The sequence below is a fragment of the Leucoraja erinacea genome, chromosome 16 (genome assembly GCF_028641065.1).
Source record: "Leucoraja erinacea ecotype New England chromosome 16, Leri_hhj_1, whole genome shotgun sequence".
In the NCBI taxonomy this organism is placed as follows: domain Eukaryota; kingdom Metazoa; phylum Chordata; class Chondrichthyes; order Rajiformes; family Rajidae; genus Leucoraja; species Leucoraja erinaceus.
The window spans coordinates 14,018,930-14,037,757 of NC_073392.1; the positions used below are offsets into that span (position 1 = coordinate 14,018,930).

General features: G+C 41.0%; 1 protein-coding gene across 8 annotated transcripts in view; it reads right to left on the bottom strand.

Moving 5' to 3' along the window:
• chl1b (cell adhesion molecule L1-like b) overlaps positions 1-18,828 on the bottom strand; it is a 610,347-nt gene that overhangs the window by 169,743 nt on the left and 421,776 nt on the right. For all 8 annotated transcript variants that reach the window (XM_055647708.1, XM_055647706.1, XM_055647709.1 and 5 more), the window contains one exon: positions 6,120-6,342. In XM_055647708.1, the coding sequence (XP_055503683.1) occupies positions 6,120-6,342 (223 nt within the window). The remainder of the gene's footprint in view (positions 1-6,119; positions 6,343-18,828) is intronic.

Consider the following 18,828-nt stretch of genomic DNA (forward strand, 5'->3'; position numbering starts at 1 on the left):
AACTCACTTGCCACACATGGTCTGATTCTCTTTGAGTTCAAACATCTCTCCCACAATGTTCAATATAACCAAATGTATACAGCTCCCTCAAGGAATGCAGCCTATGCCATGAAAAGGATTATTCCCATATTGTTTCTAAACAGCCACCCCCTTACTCTTGAGACTTTATCCCAAGCTTCCGCATCCAGCTGCAGTGAACAGCCTCTCACTAGAAGTCTACTGAGTCTTCTACTGAAGTTCTACTTTGGGTCTGAAGAAAGGTTCTGACTCAAAACATCACCTATTCCTTTTCTCCAGAGATGCTGCCTGACCCGCTGAGTTACTCTAGCATTTTGAGCCTCTCAGTATCTGCCTAGTCTGTCCCTCTCATAATCACAATGTTTTCATCTCTCATTTTTCAGAACTCCAATGAATCGTGACCATACTCATTCAGTTTTCACGGAGCAACTCACTAATCCTCAAATTTAATCTAATAAAGTCTTTCTATATTTCCACCAAGAACATTCTTCCTATAATGGTTCCACATTGTTCCCTGGCCAAATAATGACATGCATTTTATTTATGTACATATATGTACACATATTGTACATATTAAACATACATATATTTCCATATATTTGGACACTAAATAAACGTTGTTTAATTCCTTGAGTTGGGAGCAGTGAACAGGCTAAAGAAATTCAACTGATGAGATACTGGCATGATAAACTCTGATAGGAGAGATTGGACTAACTGTAAAATTGTAGCTTGTCTATTTACGAGTGAAGTTAAGAAATGTTCTTAAGTGAAGTTAAAAAATTGAAATTTTCAAGAAAGGTGGTGAATTTATTTTTGTTAGATTTGTGTATAGAATTACACATGGATATCAATATTAGTATTGTCTAGAAAATATACTTTATGCATTTTTGGACTAAATGGGTACCGTGTTTCATGACCTAAAGACCTTCTGAAAGTATAAACACAGAATATCCTCTGGTTCTCCCTTATCTATTCTACCAGCTACATCCTCAAAACACTTCAGGAGTTTTGTCAAAAAACATTTTCCTTTCATAAATCTATATTGATTTTTTTCTGGCCCCTTGATATTTTTTAATAGTCTTTTATCACAAGCTTTATTATAGACTCTAGCAATTTCCCCCATTACTCATGTCAGGTTAACCAGTATATAGATCCATGCCTTCTCTTCCCAAACTTTTTTGGGGATACATTTGCCACCTGCCAACTGCAGAAACTGTCCGTAAATCTAGCCAAGTTCAGCTGATGATTGCCACTGCATCCACTATTTCAACAGCCACATTGTCTAATACTCTGGGACGCAGATTATAAAGCCTGATGATTGATCAACTTTTAGTGCCATTAGTTTCTCAAGCACTATTATTCAACTAACACCAATTTACTTTTATTCCTCCTCTTGGTCCCCAAGCATCTCTCGGGTGTTATTTATGTCGCCTTCCATGAAGACAGAACAAAACTATATGATTAATTTCTCTGCCATTTCCTTATTCCCCACTATAAATTTTCCTGCTTCTGACTGTAAGGAGAAGACATTTGTCTTCACTAATCTTTACTTTTTTTTAATGAATAAAATCGGTGAGTTAGATTGAAGTAATTTAATGAAACTATCAAACGAATATTTATTTTAGGAATATAAATGAAATGGGCTGAATGAGATTGTCAATGGCAGTTTTGGAAGAATGAGCAACACTGTCAGAGCATTGTGGAGATGACATTTCACTTGCAGCTATCTTGAGGCTTCAAGCTGCCTAAAGGAACCCAATTGGTATAGACTGGAGCAACAGAGATCTTTCAGGCCACATAGAAACATTGAAACATAGAAAATAGGTGCAGGAGTAGGCCATTCGGCCCTTCGAGCCTGCACCACCATTCAATATGACCATGGCTGATCATCCAACTCAGTATCCTGTACCTCCCTTCTCTCCATACCCCCTGATACCTTTAGCCACAAGGGCCACATCTAACTCCCTCTTAAATATAGCCAATGAACTGGCCTCAACTGTGGCAGAGAATTCCAGAGATTCACCACTCTCTGTGTGAAAAATGTTTTTTTCATCTCGGTCCTAATGTCAAATGTCATGGGCTTCTCTAAACATTTCTATGCAAGGTATACTTCAAGACAGTTCTCATTCAGATTAAAAATTCTGGAAAACATCTGCTACCTCGATCCAGTTCCCTTATCCTTAAACTGTGACCCCTTGTTCTGGACTTCCCCAACATCGGGAACAATCTTCCTGTATCTAGCCTGTCCAACCCCTTAAGAATTTTGTAAGTTTCTATAAGATCCCCCCTTATAGAAACTTACAAAATTCTTAAGGGGTTGGCCTTCAGCCACTGTCTTGTATATGCCACATACCTTGCACTACAACCCATAGTGCGCGATTATACAGCGATTGTATCAGGATTTTGAGTGATATAACCCATCCCATCAAAATCGCTCAAAACATCTATTGTGCATTTAAGTTATTTTCTACCATCTTAATTATTGTATTGATGAAATAATAGCTGATTACCAATCTTAGCAATCAAGTCCTATAAATATTTCCTCAATAAACTCAGGTAAAGCATGACAAAATATTATTGATGTGCAATAAAGCCAAAGTCATCTTGTTCTTCTGAAGTTACTCTTTTTGCCATATTGTAAAGATAGTCTGAAGAGGGGGTGAGACTCATCCTTGATTATGCTGGTTGCCTTGCCGAGGCAGCGTGAAGTGTAGATCGAGTCAATGAATGTGAGGTTGGTTTGTGTGATGGCCTAGGCTGCATCCACAATTCTCTGCAATTTCTTGTGGTGTTAGATGAAGCTGTTCCCAAAACATGCTGTGATCACGAATAGTCTTTCCGCTGACTGGACCGCATGCAACACGTGACAATAAACTAAATTAAACTATTAGGCTTCAAATCACTCCAATCCTGCATCCTGAAATGTTACTTCAAAAAGAAAACAGATTTACATTTTAATGAATCAATACAAAATGTTTCTGTTTCTAACTAGGAAGCTTGCTGAGTCGGCTGTTCACTTGTTCAGAGCAATGTTTCACTCTCACTGAATTATCACCTTTAATGCTTCTCTAAAATAAGATAAATTGACTCATGGAGTTGTCCATCACAGAAACAGACCCTTTACCCACCAAGTCCTTGCAAATTGTATGGTCCATTTACACTAATCTCACGCCTACATTAGGACTGTATCCTTTTAAGCATCTGTCCGAATGCCTCCTAAATATCATGATCTGGTTCCACCACCATCCCTGTTAGCCCATTCCAGATATCAACTACTCTCTGTGTAAAAAAAAAACCTTCCCTCTGTTCCTCTTCAAAACTCCTTCCTAACACCATAAACCTGTACTCTGATAGCCCATTTTTTCCCCATGTAGTGCTATCTTACTTACAATGCTCTCACAATGCTGCATACTTCAATCAGGTCATTCCACAGTCTTCTTCATTCCAGGGAAAATAAGTTCAGCCTAACCAATGACACTATAACTAAAGTCTTCTGAGCCAAGTAATGTTGTGGTGAATCTCTTATACACTCAATCCAGTGCAACCAAATCCAACCCATAGCATGCTGACCATCTCTGAACTGCAGCCTAACCAATGTTTTGTAATGTTTTAACATTGCCCCATCCTATGGAGGCAAGCATGCCATATGCTTTGGATGGATAAAGTGCTGGAGTAATTCAGCAGGTCAGGCAGCATCTCTGGAGAAAATAGATAGGTGACACTTCAGGTCGTGACCCTAGTTCATTTTGGGAGGGAGTGGGGGGAGGATTGGAAGCAACTTGCCTGTAGTCCCCCTCTCCACTCTACAGTCTGAAAGTTCCTCAAACTATCACCTATCCATTTTCTCCAGAGATGCTGCCTGAACCATTGAGTTAGTACAGCACTTTGTGTCTATCTTTGGTATAAACCAGCATCTGCAGTTCCTTTTTATTACATTATACCATATGCTTTCTTCACCACTCCATCCACCCAAGTTGCTTCTTTCAGGGAACAATACACTTGCACCACTGGATCTCTCTGTTCATCAACATTCCTGGGTGCCCTACCATTTATTCCTCATGTCCTACCCCTATTTGACTTCTCAAAATACATCACTTCGCAGTTCGGTCTTAAAATATAAAGTACAAATTGCCGTCATTTCTGAATTTTCCAGAGAGAATTTATGTGATGCCGTTCACTACAAATGAATTCAGCACATCTTGCAATGGAATTTCCCTGTGGATTTACCAAAGTTGTTGTAAATATATTATGCTGTTGTGTAGGAACATCAAATTTTACTTTGAATCTGAATGATTATAGGAGCAACATCTCAGTGTAATGGTGCTGTGATTTCTCGTTAGATGTGTATCATAAATATGGTAACCTAGATGATAGATTATATGTAACTTTTCTTAGATTAAGTCATTTTTGTTTTATGTTTGCTTGCTGCTGGAGCTAAACAGTAAGGATATGTCACAGTGTAAGTTTTAATCTGGGAGTGTGGAGTGAACAGTTCCTAAGAAATTGCTCCAACCTATCACAAGTCACAGATACATTCCACACACAAAGTAATTTCCAAAGTCTAAAGGTGTAACATTTTCAACAATTTATCATTGACCATACCACTTTTCATGTCGTGTTAATGTTCCAATCTGCACAGGATGATGGTGGCAAACATAAAATAAACTAATCTGGTCACTTTTGGTTTACAATGAAGGTCGTTTGGAGGTAAATGATAAATATGCCTCTCGGCTGATGGGGTTAGTTCCTAAAATATTTTTAAGCTAAGTTTATTTATTTTTTAATGTTCATATCTGATCACCAGGTTGCCTGAACTATTGTTATGGCTTGAAGGATGGATCCATTAGCTAATTACACCAATGTTTGTAACTTTGTGGCAGACGGACTTTTTTCCTTATTCACCAGCAATCCCACTACCACAACATTCTTGGTTTGGCAAGCCAAACTCCACAAGCAGTCACTCATGCACTGCCAGTCACAACAGTGGGATCAGCCATCACTACCCCTCCCAATGCTAACCTTTGCTATCTGTTTCCATCCCCTGTTCTGGAATTAGGAGTTTTTGGGAGATAAGTGGAGAAGAGTGAAAAGCAGTTTTGATGATCCACTTACTGTATGTGATATATGACAGGACTCTTCTCCCTTCTCCCAACACTTCCCACACTCAACCTCTTTCATGATTCAAGCTTTTCACTCTACTTCGGTACTAGCGACAATAATAATTAATCTAAACCTAAACTCATCTCTGAAACCTGGATATCTTTACGACCGTAGCCCAGCCAGTTTCTGGCTGTGGATGGGAAACATATTGGGAAAAAATATTGAAGCAATCATAACTGTTAGTTTAACAGCACCAGAGGGAAATATATTCTCCCAAAAAAACCCATAAAGTGCAAAAGCAACTCAGCCAGTCAAGCATCATCTGCAGAAGGAGAAACCAGTCAATGTTTTGGGTCAGTGACCCTTCCTTATTTGTTATCCATTCCCCCAGGACTCGACCCATATTTTTTCTCCGCCTTGTAGTTACTATCAGGCCCATTTTTCTTGTGTGTTCATATTTCTATGATAATGCACATTTGATCCTTGATGGGCAACGTAGCATTGAACACAGTTCCATTTGTTTATATTTGGGATGTGGATAAAGCTCGATGCAACTGAGTGTGTGACCCATTCCCAAAGTCAATTATAGAGTACGGGGTTGGAGTTAAATGTCAATATATGTGTATGGGCAGCTGTTTCCTTCCATAACATTCTGGTTAAAATTTAAGTGATACCTTGGCTGTTTTGCTGATCATGTCTCTCAAGAAATGACCAAACTGAACTAAATGTATTTGTATCACTTTCTTCAGGTGGGATATGACGTCACAAACTTTAGATTCCTACTACAAAATTGCAGGAATAAGTAATTCTATGTTAATGTATAATTGCTTCTAAAATTGTTCCTGCATCACATAGTTTGGATGCATTTTTAATGAAAAAAAATTGGAAATGACATATATGGGTACCAAAGGGAAATACATATTATGGAACCAATTGGAATTTTGCTGAACTTTTCAAATAGAGAGATGTTTCAAAGCACAATTGAGAACAAAATTACTTACAGTCCTCTCCTGAATATCCTGTTACAATCTTTGGTTCAGGACCCTCTCCAATATCATTTATGGCTTGTACTTTGATGTCATAAGGTACAAATGTTGGGGTATTCTCAACAAAGTGATGATGCTTGTTGCCTGTATGTGCATGCCATTTGGTGTCAACGCCTTGTAGTCTCCAACTAACGTTGTACTTCAGTCCAGGCCCATTCCAGTCAACGCGTTTCAGTGGCTGCAAAAATATACACAGAGAAAAGGTTAGCGGTTTATGAACAAACTATGGCATGGTCTCACCTGTAAAAAGCTCATTTCAGAGCAAACCAAGCCTCAACATCAAAGCTTCACATTTAAAACAATGCAAGGAACGAATGGATTTTATTAGCCATTTGCAAATCTTGAAAAATAAAGATAATATCCTGGAGAGATCAGGACTATTGGCATTTTGAAAACGCAGCAAACAAATTAGATAGCTAACAGGAATAAATGAATGGTTCAAATATACAAGGACTGGAATAAATTCAGCTAACACAACCATAAACTTTTAGTTTAATTTGTAGTTTGTCGTTTAGCGATACCGAGCGGAAACAGGCCCATTACCCAACCGAGTCTGCACAACCAGCGATCCTCACACATTACATTTATACCAAGCCAATTAACCTACGAACCTGTAGGTCTTTGGAGTGGGGGAGGAAACCCAAGATCTCGGAGAAAACCCATGCAGGTCAGGGGGAGAGCTCCGTACAAACAAGCACCCTTAGTCAGGATTGAACGCAGATCTCTGGCGCTGTAAAGCAGCAATTCTACCACTAGGCCACCATGTAACACTGTGCTCACTCTAGATTGCTCTCGTTTGTCAAGCTCAATTCAGGGAGGTGATGACATAAGTAAGATATTTCTCTAAAAATAATTTGCTTTAGTTTAATGTCTTAAATTTTGTCTTTTTAATTTACTTTCTTGATATTTTAAATGATTGCAAGATGTCTACACACATTTTCCAGCAATATTCAAGTAGTTTCCTGAGAATTTAGGTGGTACAGAAATATAATGATGAACAAAGTTTATCTAAGGGTTAGCTTAATGTGTAGGAAGGAACTGCAGATGCTTGTTTATGATGAAGATAGAAACAAAATGCTGGAGTAACTCAGCGGGTCAGGCAGCTTCTCTGGAGAAAAGGAATAGATGATGTTTCGGGATGTAACCCTTCAGTCTGAAGAAAGGTCTTGACGGGAAACGTCAACTATTATTTTTCTCTGGAGATGCGGCCTGACCTGTTGAGTTACTCCAGTGATTAGCTTCATGTCTTTTGTCCATAAGAGTGGAGTTTTGTGATGATGAGTGACACAAAAGATAAACACAGACTTTTCAACAGCTGAGACTTTAAAGGACAGATTAATTACTTAATGTTGAATGTTACAGCACAATATTTTTATGATGCAAGAAAACTGCCTTGTTTCTGGAAACGTATCAGTGAATCAAAATAAAAATTGGAAATTAAGTCAGACTAATTCTAGATGTTGAAATAACTGTGATGTTGTATTTGAACAGGATCCAGCTGGTGCAGAGAAATTGCAATATTTGGAAACTACGGTAATGTTTGTGCTGATCTCGATCCTGCCAGATTAATTTTACATATCCCATTACTTGATGTAAACCATTGCTCAATGTTTAATGGTGCTAACAACATAGATGTTGTTAACAGCAAGCAGTTACTGATCATGCATCTCGGGTCTCACTTCATCTTTGATGATTCTGGCAAATGGGAGTTAATTACACTTCACTCCATGTGCAGGCAAGAACTGCAGATGCTGGTTTGAATCAAAGGTAGACACAAAATGCTGGAGTAACTGATCGTCAGTCTGAAGAAGGATCTCGACCCGAAAACGTCACCCATTCCTTCTCTTCAGAGATGTTGCCTGTCCCGCCGAGTTACTCCAGCATTTTGTATCACACTTCACTCTATGTTGTACACGAGTGTACTATGATGGTTTATTTGGCTCAGTAACTATCGGTATAACTTGCATTGGTTTTCTGTAAAGGACAAAATACCGCAGAAGCGGGAAATCTATCTTCTATACATAACTAAAACTCTGATCTTGTGCTCTTCCGGTTTGCGTGGTTTTTCTATCTGCGCAGAAATGGTACGTGATAGCGCTACCATTTTTCGCCAGTTCACTCACCGTTCTCCTGTGCTCCCCCTGTCCACACACCCTTCCCCCCCCCCCAACCGCCATGCCCACACATCCCTCCTACCCGCCCACTACCCCCCCCCTCCCTCGCCCTCACATCACTCCCCCCACAAACTGCTCTGCTCTGCCCCCCCCCCCCCCCCCCCACCCACACCCACAAGATGCTTCCAATAAGGTAAAGAAACCCAACTGGATCAAAAGGTCTTTGGCCCAGAAAATCGCATGAATCCATTCTTTGTACGTGTTGGGTCTTACCCCTGGTGTGACTGAAGATTATATAGAATGCAATAGGATGAAAGGTCCTACAGGTGGAAACGTGGACGGCAGTGGAGACAAAATGATGTAGATTGCGGTGCTGCTGCCTCACAGTTCCAGAGACCCAAGTTCAATTCTGACCTCTTGCTGAATTTAACTGTCTGTATAACCTGTTATTGCCTACTCCACATACAACAATGGACCATTGTTGGCTCCACCTTTCCTTGATCATCATTGCTTTTTGCAGATCCTTGTCCTATGTACCTTCTATATCTCACACTTCCCTTTCCCCCTGACTCTCAGTCTGAAGAAGGGTCTCGATCCGAAACATCACCTATTGCTTTTCTCCTGAGATGCTGCCTGACCCGCTGAGTTACTCCAGCTTTTTGTGTCTATCTGACATCCGATGTGATCTGTTTGCTCTCTGATCTTGTGGATTTCCTCTGGATGTTCTGGTTTCCTCCCACAGCCCAAAGACTTGGGAGTTGTTGTGTTATCTGACCAATGGTGTGTAGCTGAGTGATAGAATCTGGTGGATAGTTGATGGAAATGTGGGACGAATTAAAATCAATGTGATTAAAGATTAATATAGGATTTGTGTATATGGGTGGTTAATGTTTGGTGCAGATTCCATGAGTTGAAGAGCATGTTTTTGTGCTGAATTTCTCCATGGCTTTTTGACTCTCATTCTCATAATAAAAATTGCTTGAGGTAAGTTTCCTTAAGATGTTTTGAATATCCATTAACTTTTGGGTGTGGAAGTTATGATAGGGGGAACTTAAAAACTATGGTTCATAAAGAAACAATGGAAGTCTTGAGAAATTTTGGAGGAACGGTAAAGCTTTATTTTCTGCGCTCATTTGTTTCATTCTCTTCATGCAGCGAGGATTGTTCCATTTCCGCTTCCTCCAAAACTCATAATTTCCTGATAATTTCCAGCCGGTTCCCATTACCATCTTCACATCCAGAAACCACTGCTGGTATCAGGGACACAACATAAATAAATCATCCAGGAGATGCAGGTAGAGTTTTAGTTTAGTTTAGCAATACAGCGTGGAAATAGGCCATTCGGCCCATCGAGGCGCACCGACCAGTGACCCCGGACATTAACGCTTCCCTACACATAATAGGGACAACTTCACATTTATACCAAGCCAATTAACCTGTACAAATCTGTACGTCTTTGGCATGTGGGTGGGAACCGAAGATCTCGAAGAAAACCCACGCAGGTCACGGGAAGAACGTACAAACTCAGTACAGACAGTACCCGTTGTCAGGTTCGAACCCGGATTGAATCAGAATCACTCCCTACTAACAGGTGGGAGTGGATATCATGAGGCAGCAAGTGTGGAACTTCAGGGCTCTTATTATCAGTTTGACAGCATTGCTTGCAGTTGGATAGACCTCGTTAAATGCACGGTCATTATCCGTCTTGGGTGGTTGCAATGGAATCATCAGTGAATGGATGGTTCTGGTCACCAATTAACCTTCCTGATATTTAGCCTTCAGCTGTGCAGTCTGCACTTGCCAACGATAAAAGAGACAGAGCAATGTGTGAGTGTCCACAAGTGACAAGCTAGATCAGATGATCAGCACAGCACACCAGCTATAAATTTGACGGAATGTCACCATTTTTACACAAGGGGATGTTCATTGGGAATGATGAGGGACATGGTGGTCCACTGGTTATTTCCTTCAATTAGAGGGAGTCAACCAACCAACTCTTTCATTTATTCTTATTATTTATTTCCCTCAATCTCCTGGAATAGAATGAATTGTGAATTCCTCTGAAATATAAGAAAGTAGGAGCAAGAGCTGACCACTTAAGCCTTGTCTCCTATTCAATGTGGTTATAGTTAATCTACATCTGGCCCCATCTCCTTTTCTGGGCCAGTTCCCAATCGCCTTTAATTCCCTAATCTTCCAAAAAATCTCATTAAATACCCTCAATGGTTTAACCTTCACCATCCTTTGAAGTATTCCAGAGATTCTGTGAGTAAACCATTTCAGTTTCAAACAAACAGCCCCGTAACAAGTCATTGGGTGTTTTAAAAATATTTTTAAGGCAGAGATTGACATATACTTGGTAGATAAGGGTGTCAAGGATTATGGGGAGAAGGATGGTGCTGGTGGACAGGTAATCACTGGTCGGCATGGACTCGGTGGGTCGAAGGGCCTGTTTCTATGCTATATCTCTAAAGTATAAAGTTGGTCATCGAAACAGGAAAATAAACCATGTGAGTGGTGGAATGACATAATGTTTTTTCCAAGCTAAATATTTCCCAATAGATCTCACTAGATTTCATTTTTTTTAAATAAATCTGCCATTAGGTCTCCTAAAAATGCAATTTGCTCTTTATTTCGGCATGATTGTTCTCCGTGATATCCACTGCATTTCTGCATCCCAACTGAACACCTTTGCTGGGGAACAGAAATGGTAAAACGACAATAGATTCCCTGGTCTCCATTGCCATTACTCTGAGATCTAACCAGACACGTTGGATCAAAAGGGAAATTCGCTCTCTGCTGAAGTCTGGATCCGAGGCTTTCAAAAAGGAAGACTTCGGACTGTACAAGAAGGCTGAGTATGATCTCTGTAAGGTTATCAGAATAGCAAGAAAATATTCTAGAATAAGCTAAAGACTCAATTCTCACAAGTGGATGCCAGATACGAGTGGCAAGTCCTGATTACCATGATGGGCTATAAGCCAAAATCACGTGCCATCTCTGGCAATTACGCATCTCCAATAGAAGAAGTTAATGCCTTTTACATTCACTTTGAACAGGCAAATAAAATTCCAACAATGACCCTTAGCACTGTTGCCCCTCAAGGTTGTGTGCTCAATCGCACACTCTATTCCCTGTACACCCATGATTGTGTAACATGCAAGTACCGTACCAACTCGATCGTTAAGTTTGCCGATGATACCACGGTTATCAGCTAGATCAAGGAAAAATTATGTGGGCAGCACAGTGATGCAGCGGTTGAGTTGCTACCTTACACCACCAGAGACCCAGGTTCAATTCTGACTACGGGTGCTGTTTGTACAAAGTTTGTACATTCTCCCTGTGACCACGTGGGTTTTCTCTGGGTGCTCTGGTTTCCTCCCACATTCCAAAGCCGTGCAGGTTTGGAGGTCAATTGGCTTCTGTAAATTGACCTGATTGTGTTGGATAGAACTAGTGTACTGATTGATCACTGGTCAGCACGGACTTGGTGGGCCGAAGAGCCTGTTTCCACATTGTATCTCAGAACTAAACCAGGAAGGAGTATGGGAAAGAGATCATGAGCTTTGTGTTTTGTTGTCAGAACAATCTAGTTCTTAATTTCACCATTATGAAAGCTGCTTGTTGACCTGAGGAAGCGGAGTGCGGGGAACACGACACTGTCCTTATCCATGGAGCTGTCCTTATCCATAGTCGACAGCTTCACGTTCCCAGGCATCCATATCACCAGCAACCAAACATAATCGCATCACAATGATGTGGTGATCAAGGAAGCGCATCTGCATATTTATTTTCTTTGGCATCTGAGAAGATTCGCTATGTACTGCCCTTTGTAGACTCATTGCATTTTTGACATGTACAGCAGGGTGAGAGTTACAGTTGGTCTCCAGACTGTGGGTTTGGTACCAGCATTAGAGGTCTTGTCTTCAAACACTCTTTTTCTGAAGGCTGGTGCACTGGAATTTATACCATTGCATCGCTGTGCTTTGAGCTGCTTGTCTGCAGCCCTGTCTCAGCTGATCACTTGCTGAAACCTTCAATTATGCCTTTGAGATCTGTCTACTCCAAGGCTGTCCTGGCCAACCTCCAATCATCCCCACTGCCTAAAGTGCTTATCCAAAAATCTGTCACCTCTGGAGACTTTTCACCCATCATACCTGTTCTGTGACTCCCTGTCTTCAAAACATCACTTTTAAAGTTATTTTCTTGCTAAAGGTCCTCGTTGGCCTCAATTGCAACCACCAACCCTTGCAATACAATGCATTCCAGGTATGCAAGCTTTCTAGACCTATGTGCTCCTGATGGGCCTGTCCCACTTAGGTGATTTTTCAGTGGACTGCCTGAAAAACGGGAACTGGAACGGCGACTGCCAGAGTGGAACCCACACACAAACACATTGCAAAGGCAGGGGCCAGGGCAAGCGGGGGGAGTGCTGTCTGAAATTCACACGGTGCGAAGCCAAGGTGATACAGGCACACGCCGCGATGAACAGGTAGGTTGGCGCTGTAATTAAGATGGCTAACACAGTGTACGGTAAATCCTTTAAAAGAGAGGGGGTGGGGGAAGGAGAAGGGAGAAGGGGGGAGCAGGAGTGGTGACAACTTTTAAGAAGATAGACAACTCTTAATAAGCCAGAGATACACAGCTGTGAAGTTCAGCGGACATTTAACATTCGGTCTTGGTGTCTTTGTGGACATTTTTGAAGCATTTTCACTTCCTCGTCACTTGATCCACTCCATGCCCTTGCTGCGGCAGAGTTCATAATAGAGCGCTCACTGCAGGAGTCCAGTGGACAATGTGGCTGAGCACCAGGCTGGTTGGGCTGGTTAAGCTGCATCTGAGCATTGAAGCTAGTCCAGGAAACAATGGTACATCGATCCAGCCAGCAGATGTGGAGGATCTTGTAGAAGTGGTGTTTTTTTGTGCGTTGAGGTGTCTCTTGTAGGCTGAGCACAATTTCTACCTGTATAGCTGAATCAGAATTACTGCTGGTCAATAGTAAGTTTGGTACCTGGGTTAGAGGTCTGGATCTTCAAGTCCTTTTTTCCATGTGCTGATCAAGGCTGGTGAATCATTCCATCGCTGTGTTTTGAGCTGCTTTGATCCAAAGCTCTGGGAGCACCTCCTCAAAGCTCTCTGCCTTTCCCTCTCATCCTTTAAGAAGCTCTTTAAAATCTGCCTCATTGACCAGGCTTTTGGTAATCTGTTCAGATTCTTTATTTTACGGTTCAATGTGTAATTTCTGTTTGATAATTCTCCTGTTAAGCATCTTGGGACCACACGGTATGGCCTGCACTATATAATAGCAAGCTGTTGTTGTATAGCACAATTTGCAGAATGTCAAGACCTAACTCATTACATATTTAATACAGAAAGGAGAAACCAAGGTTAATCTACAGTTAATATACTCTGAAGCCTTTTGAAAAAAAAACTAGCTTTAGAATGAGATCATTTTAAAATTCATTTAAATTGGCAGAACTGCTTTTTTTTCTTGTGAAAAAAATCCGAACTTATATTGTGATCAAATGGATTGTATTCCCAGGTTAGTTATTTCTTAAGACACATTTTGATACTATTCTGCAGTTCTGGTGCTTAGAATAATCTTGTACAATTGAATGGACTACTAGGGCATGAAACAAAGAAACTCCTCACGGAATGTTATGCAAAGAATCTTTTTTCTTAGATTTATTCACACCTTTTTATGCTTCAAATTCTATAACTTGCAATTCACTGTAGTACCCCTTTTACATTGATAATCAGCTGATTATCAACATAAACATGTGCATTGTGAATTTAGCAGCATTTTCAGTGATATAAATGCAATATTATCCAAACCATTTCAACAAGAATTGTCAACCATTGAGCAATGCAATGGAAAACTGGCTTATTACAGCAACCCCGCATTTTCTTTGCTATTATCCCACATCAGTAGAATCAACCACATTTTTGCAAACTGAATTTTAGTTTTGATTCCACAGACTAATATGATAAAGTACAACGTAATGGATCTAATATATGCTTTTATGAAATGCTAGGCAATATTGCCCTCAAGAGATCTATCTTCTATGCTAAATTAATACCTGGTACATTTTCTACCCTATTTATCACAGCCAATCTTTTCCCACTCCATCTGTCAGTGCATCTGTGATCAGGCAGGGCAGTGAGCACATCTCCATAGATCTTATGCAGGACAAGCAACATTTCTGCACCTTATTTTGTAACATGCTGCTGTTCAAACAGAAGTTTTATTTATTTTTGGCAATTTACTCGTTTGAGATAAATAGTTTCAATGCACAGTTTCTACCATTTAAGTTGAATTTGGCAGATTGAGTCTTCAGGGGGAACTAAAAGCGGCAGAGGTAACATGAGCTTTTGATGAGTTCAAGTTGGCCTAATCATACCCACATCTTGCCAGGGAACCTTCAAGAAACTACTGGTGGCATGATCCTTCCAATGCACAAGTTCTTATGTAGCCTCTGCAGGTGCACATTGCAAGCTGGGGACATGGATGAGCTGGACGTAAGAGACTGGCTTATCTGACCTCAAATCACATCGCTGAACCCACCCATGAGTCCAGTGAGACAGCTCCGATCATGCAAGCTTTGGGACTGGATGTACAGGCCATCAAGCCCTTCAGCTTTTCAGCAACTGCAAACACAACTCCATTCATTCGAACACAAAGTGCTGGAGGAACTCAACAGGGTCAGGCCGCTTCTCTGAATCATGTATAGGCAACGTTTCAGGTGGGGACCCACCTTCAAGCAGAAAGATCCCATCCTGAAATGTCGCCTATTCAGAGATGCTGCCTGATTTATTGAGTTTTACTCCAGATCCCTGTTCCTTGTGTCCCCAATCACTTTAACTAACAACAGGTTTAAAAGTAAATGCAGGTGAATGGTTTATATATTTATCTCCATTTCACTTTATCTCAACATTTTCAATTATTTCATAGTAAACTTTATGTGTATCATAATCATACTTTATTAGCCATGTGTGTTTTGCAACATTGGAGGAATTTCATTTGCCTTTCTGTCATATCAATAAAAAGCAACAGAACACACAAAATACATTTTAACATAAACATCCACTACAGTGACTCCTCCACATTCCGCACTGTGATGGAAGGCGAAAAAAAGTTCAATCTCTTCCCTTCTTTGTTCTCCCGCGGTCGTTGACGGGGCGATCTTGGCTCTCGTAGCCGGCGGTCGGGCCCTTTGCATCGAGGCGATCAAGCTCCTGCATGGAGAGGGAATCTCAGCTCCACCGCGCCGAATCGGGGCTGGTCAAAACCTTCCACGTCATTTGGAGCATCCAGACATCGGTCTCTGCTCGAGACTGCGAGTTACTTGATGGTGAAAGCCGCAGGCCGCGGTTGGAGCATTGCTCCCAGGCAAGCGATCGGCTTCGATGGTAAGCCCACGTCCCCGCGGTGTGGCTCAGTCAGTCCCGAGCAAGGCCGCAAGCTCCATGATGGGGTTAGGCTGCAGAGTTACTGGAGAAACGATCCGGAAAACAATCGATCTCGGGCAAGGTAAGAGATTGAAAAAAAAGTTTCACCGACACCCCCCCCCAACTCCCACATAAAACAAACCAGAGAACATTGACACATACTTTTAAAACACACTAAAAATAAAAATAAAAATACAGACAGACTGTTGGCGAGGCTGCCATCATGCGGCGCCCCCTAGGTGTTAGATATATAATATAAATATTATTTGAGGCTTTCTGTAGTTTAAAAATATCCCTGATTGTCAGAGCCATTTAAAACAATTTAAAAGCGTTTGACAGCTGCACAATCTTCATTTGGCATCAGGATGTTTCTGAAGTGGGACCCAATTGCCACCTCACAAAGGACACTTAGATACAGTCAGGTTGGTTGGCTCGACATATCCAATTATTTCTTCCTACTTTTATAACCCAGTCGTTTCCCAAGGCAGAGACAAGGTTTTTTTTCATGCTGGCTCTACCGAGGACATTACATTTTCTAACATTAAGGAAATTAGCCTCCTCAGTCTACACACCAATTCAAAAGGCACGCAGGGATAGATTCGACTCTGATGGCACTTAATAAACTGAGCACTTCAAGCACGGCTTTATTTTGGCAGCAGTTTGCATTGCATCAGACCAGATGCATCAAAGAGAGGAAAATCATATGGGGAGCATCCTGTGGCATCAAAATAGTTTAATTACAATTTCTTACATGGAGATCAAATCCTGATGACGTGTGTACATTCAGAAGATCCAGCATGGCAAGCAAATGAATGATAAAATATGTTGTACAGTCACCGCATAAATGGACATTATTTAGTTACCACTGGCCTTACAAAGCAATAAATAGTTGTTTTACTGTGGAGAGAGAGAGAGAGAGAGAGAGAGGAAGAGAGAGAGAGGGAGAGGGAGAGGGGGAGAGAGGGGGAGAGAGGGGGTTAGGGAGAGGGAGAGGGAGGAAGGAGGGGACCACAGATTTTACAAGAGGCTGCAGAGGTTCAGGCAGTTCAGAAAAAGTATCTGGAGCAATAGCTGGGCAGAAGACAGTGGATGGCACATTGGTTTACAGTGTTTCCTCTGCCTCATAGTTCCAGTGAACTAGGTTTGATCCTGATCAATAGTGTAGTGTGCACATTCTTCCTGTGAATATGCATGTTTACCCCAGGCATTTCAGTTTCCTCCAACATCCCAAAGTCGTTTTGTCTCTTGTGTTAATTATGCAATATATATGGCCTCCAGTCTAGGTGGGTGTAGAGTTGAGGGGAGTAGATGGGCACATGAGACAGCATAAGTTTCAGGGCTAGTGTGAGGCAGAGTGGGTGAAATGTTTGGAGAGTGAGACAGATCCAGTCCAGTCTGCGTGTGCCTCGACTGTAACAAAGGGAATTTTATATTAAAAGCAAGCATTTTTTTTAATGTCAGCATTTCCAATTAAATGGTAGTTTAATGCACACCTCAGTATGGCATTTCATCACACGAAAAACCCATTGGTAAAATATATATTCAAACACTGTATTATTCAAAACAATCATCAAAAATACAGAGAGCTCTGATGGTTCTTTTGCGATCTGAAAGTATTCATGTGGCACACTCTCACAAATGTATCACAAACCTTTAAATCTTAGAAAGCTTCTGAAACATGAATCGTCCTTATTATGTCCTCTAAAGTTCTTTTTAACAAGATTTTTCAAGAGTTATTATAAACAAAAAAGTCATTGGCGCCATGCCACCTGTTATCTGCCTTTGAAACCACTTTGAACTGAGAAACTGTGAGCATCTTTGGTTCCTTTATATATAGGGATGCCACTGCATAAATTGGCTCAAATCATCATTTTACATCTCTCAGTCAGCCCTCTTAACAAACCCACAATTCCAATGCCTTTTGTGTTTTGCTTCAATGACTTTCCCTGCAATTCAGTCACCTGCCATACGTAAAAAGGAAGGACCCTTGTTATTTTGCTTTTTAAAATGTTGTTGGATAAACAGCATCCCACCACCACCTTCTGCTTCCCACCATGAAGCCAGTTTTGTATCCGGTTAGCTAGCTCTTCCTGGATCCCATTCCCTCGACTCAAAACTATGCTCTATTTGATTAACATTTGAGTTAATGTAGTCATTTATATCGGGCAAGACACACTCATTTCCAATGGCAGATTCTTGACCTCAACTGTTTACACTGTTTCTCCCCTCACAGATTCTGCTTAACGTTTTGAGCACTGCCAGCTTGTTCTGTGCTCAATTTGGTTGAATGGATTTCCATTTTTTCTGTCTTATATTTTGATATCTGCAAAGCTGACAACCTTGGTATATCTGCAGACCGAATCCTGTCTGTGTAGAATTTGCACCTTCTCCCTGTGACCCAGTGATTTTCCTCCTCGTGATCTGGTTTCCCCCACATCGTAAAGATGTGATGGTTGGCAGGTTAACTGGGCGGTGTCACTTGCCTCTAATGTGTAGGTGAGTGCTAGAATCTGGAGGGACTGTTGAGGTATCTTTCTGTACATTCCTCTGAATCTATTTAAGGCCATCTTTTTCTGCTTTTAATTCTTTTCAACATAAGGCTCTCAAATATCTTCCTTGCCTCGTTGCTCCAGAGGTTTTGGGCAGTGTCAAGTAACTTGTGAAAACTGGATGTCCGCTACTGTGTTGTGAATCCTTTGCAGAGTGACATAGCTTTCTACCGTGTTAATGGGATCACAGTGGCTGGGAAGGGACAGGGAGACAGAGCAAACCTCACTCATTATAGAGCTCCAATTGCCATTGACAACCAGTATGCCAGGCTCCTGGCTTAGTAACCTTCATCCTCTTAATAACCATCTTAGTAACCATCAGTCCTGACCCCTAACCATGTTCACCAGGGATGCTACCTAACCTGCTGAGTTACCCCAGCACTTCTGTCTTTTTTTGTAAACAAGCATCTGCAGTTCCTTACTTCCAACTAAGCTATAAATGGTTCTGACATTCAAAATCATACCGAAAGAACAAAACACATGCAATATTAAAAAAATAAAAAAATGAAATAATGAAGCATCTACAATACTTAAGATGCTCAAACTCCTCAA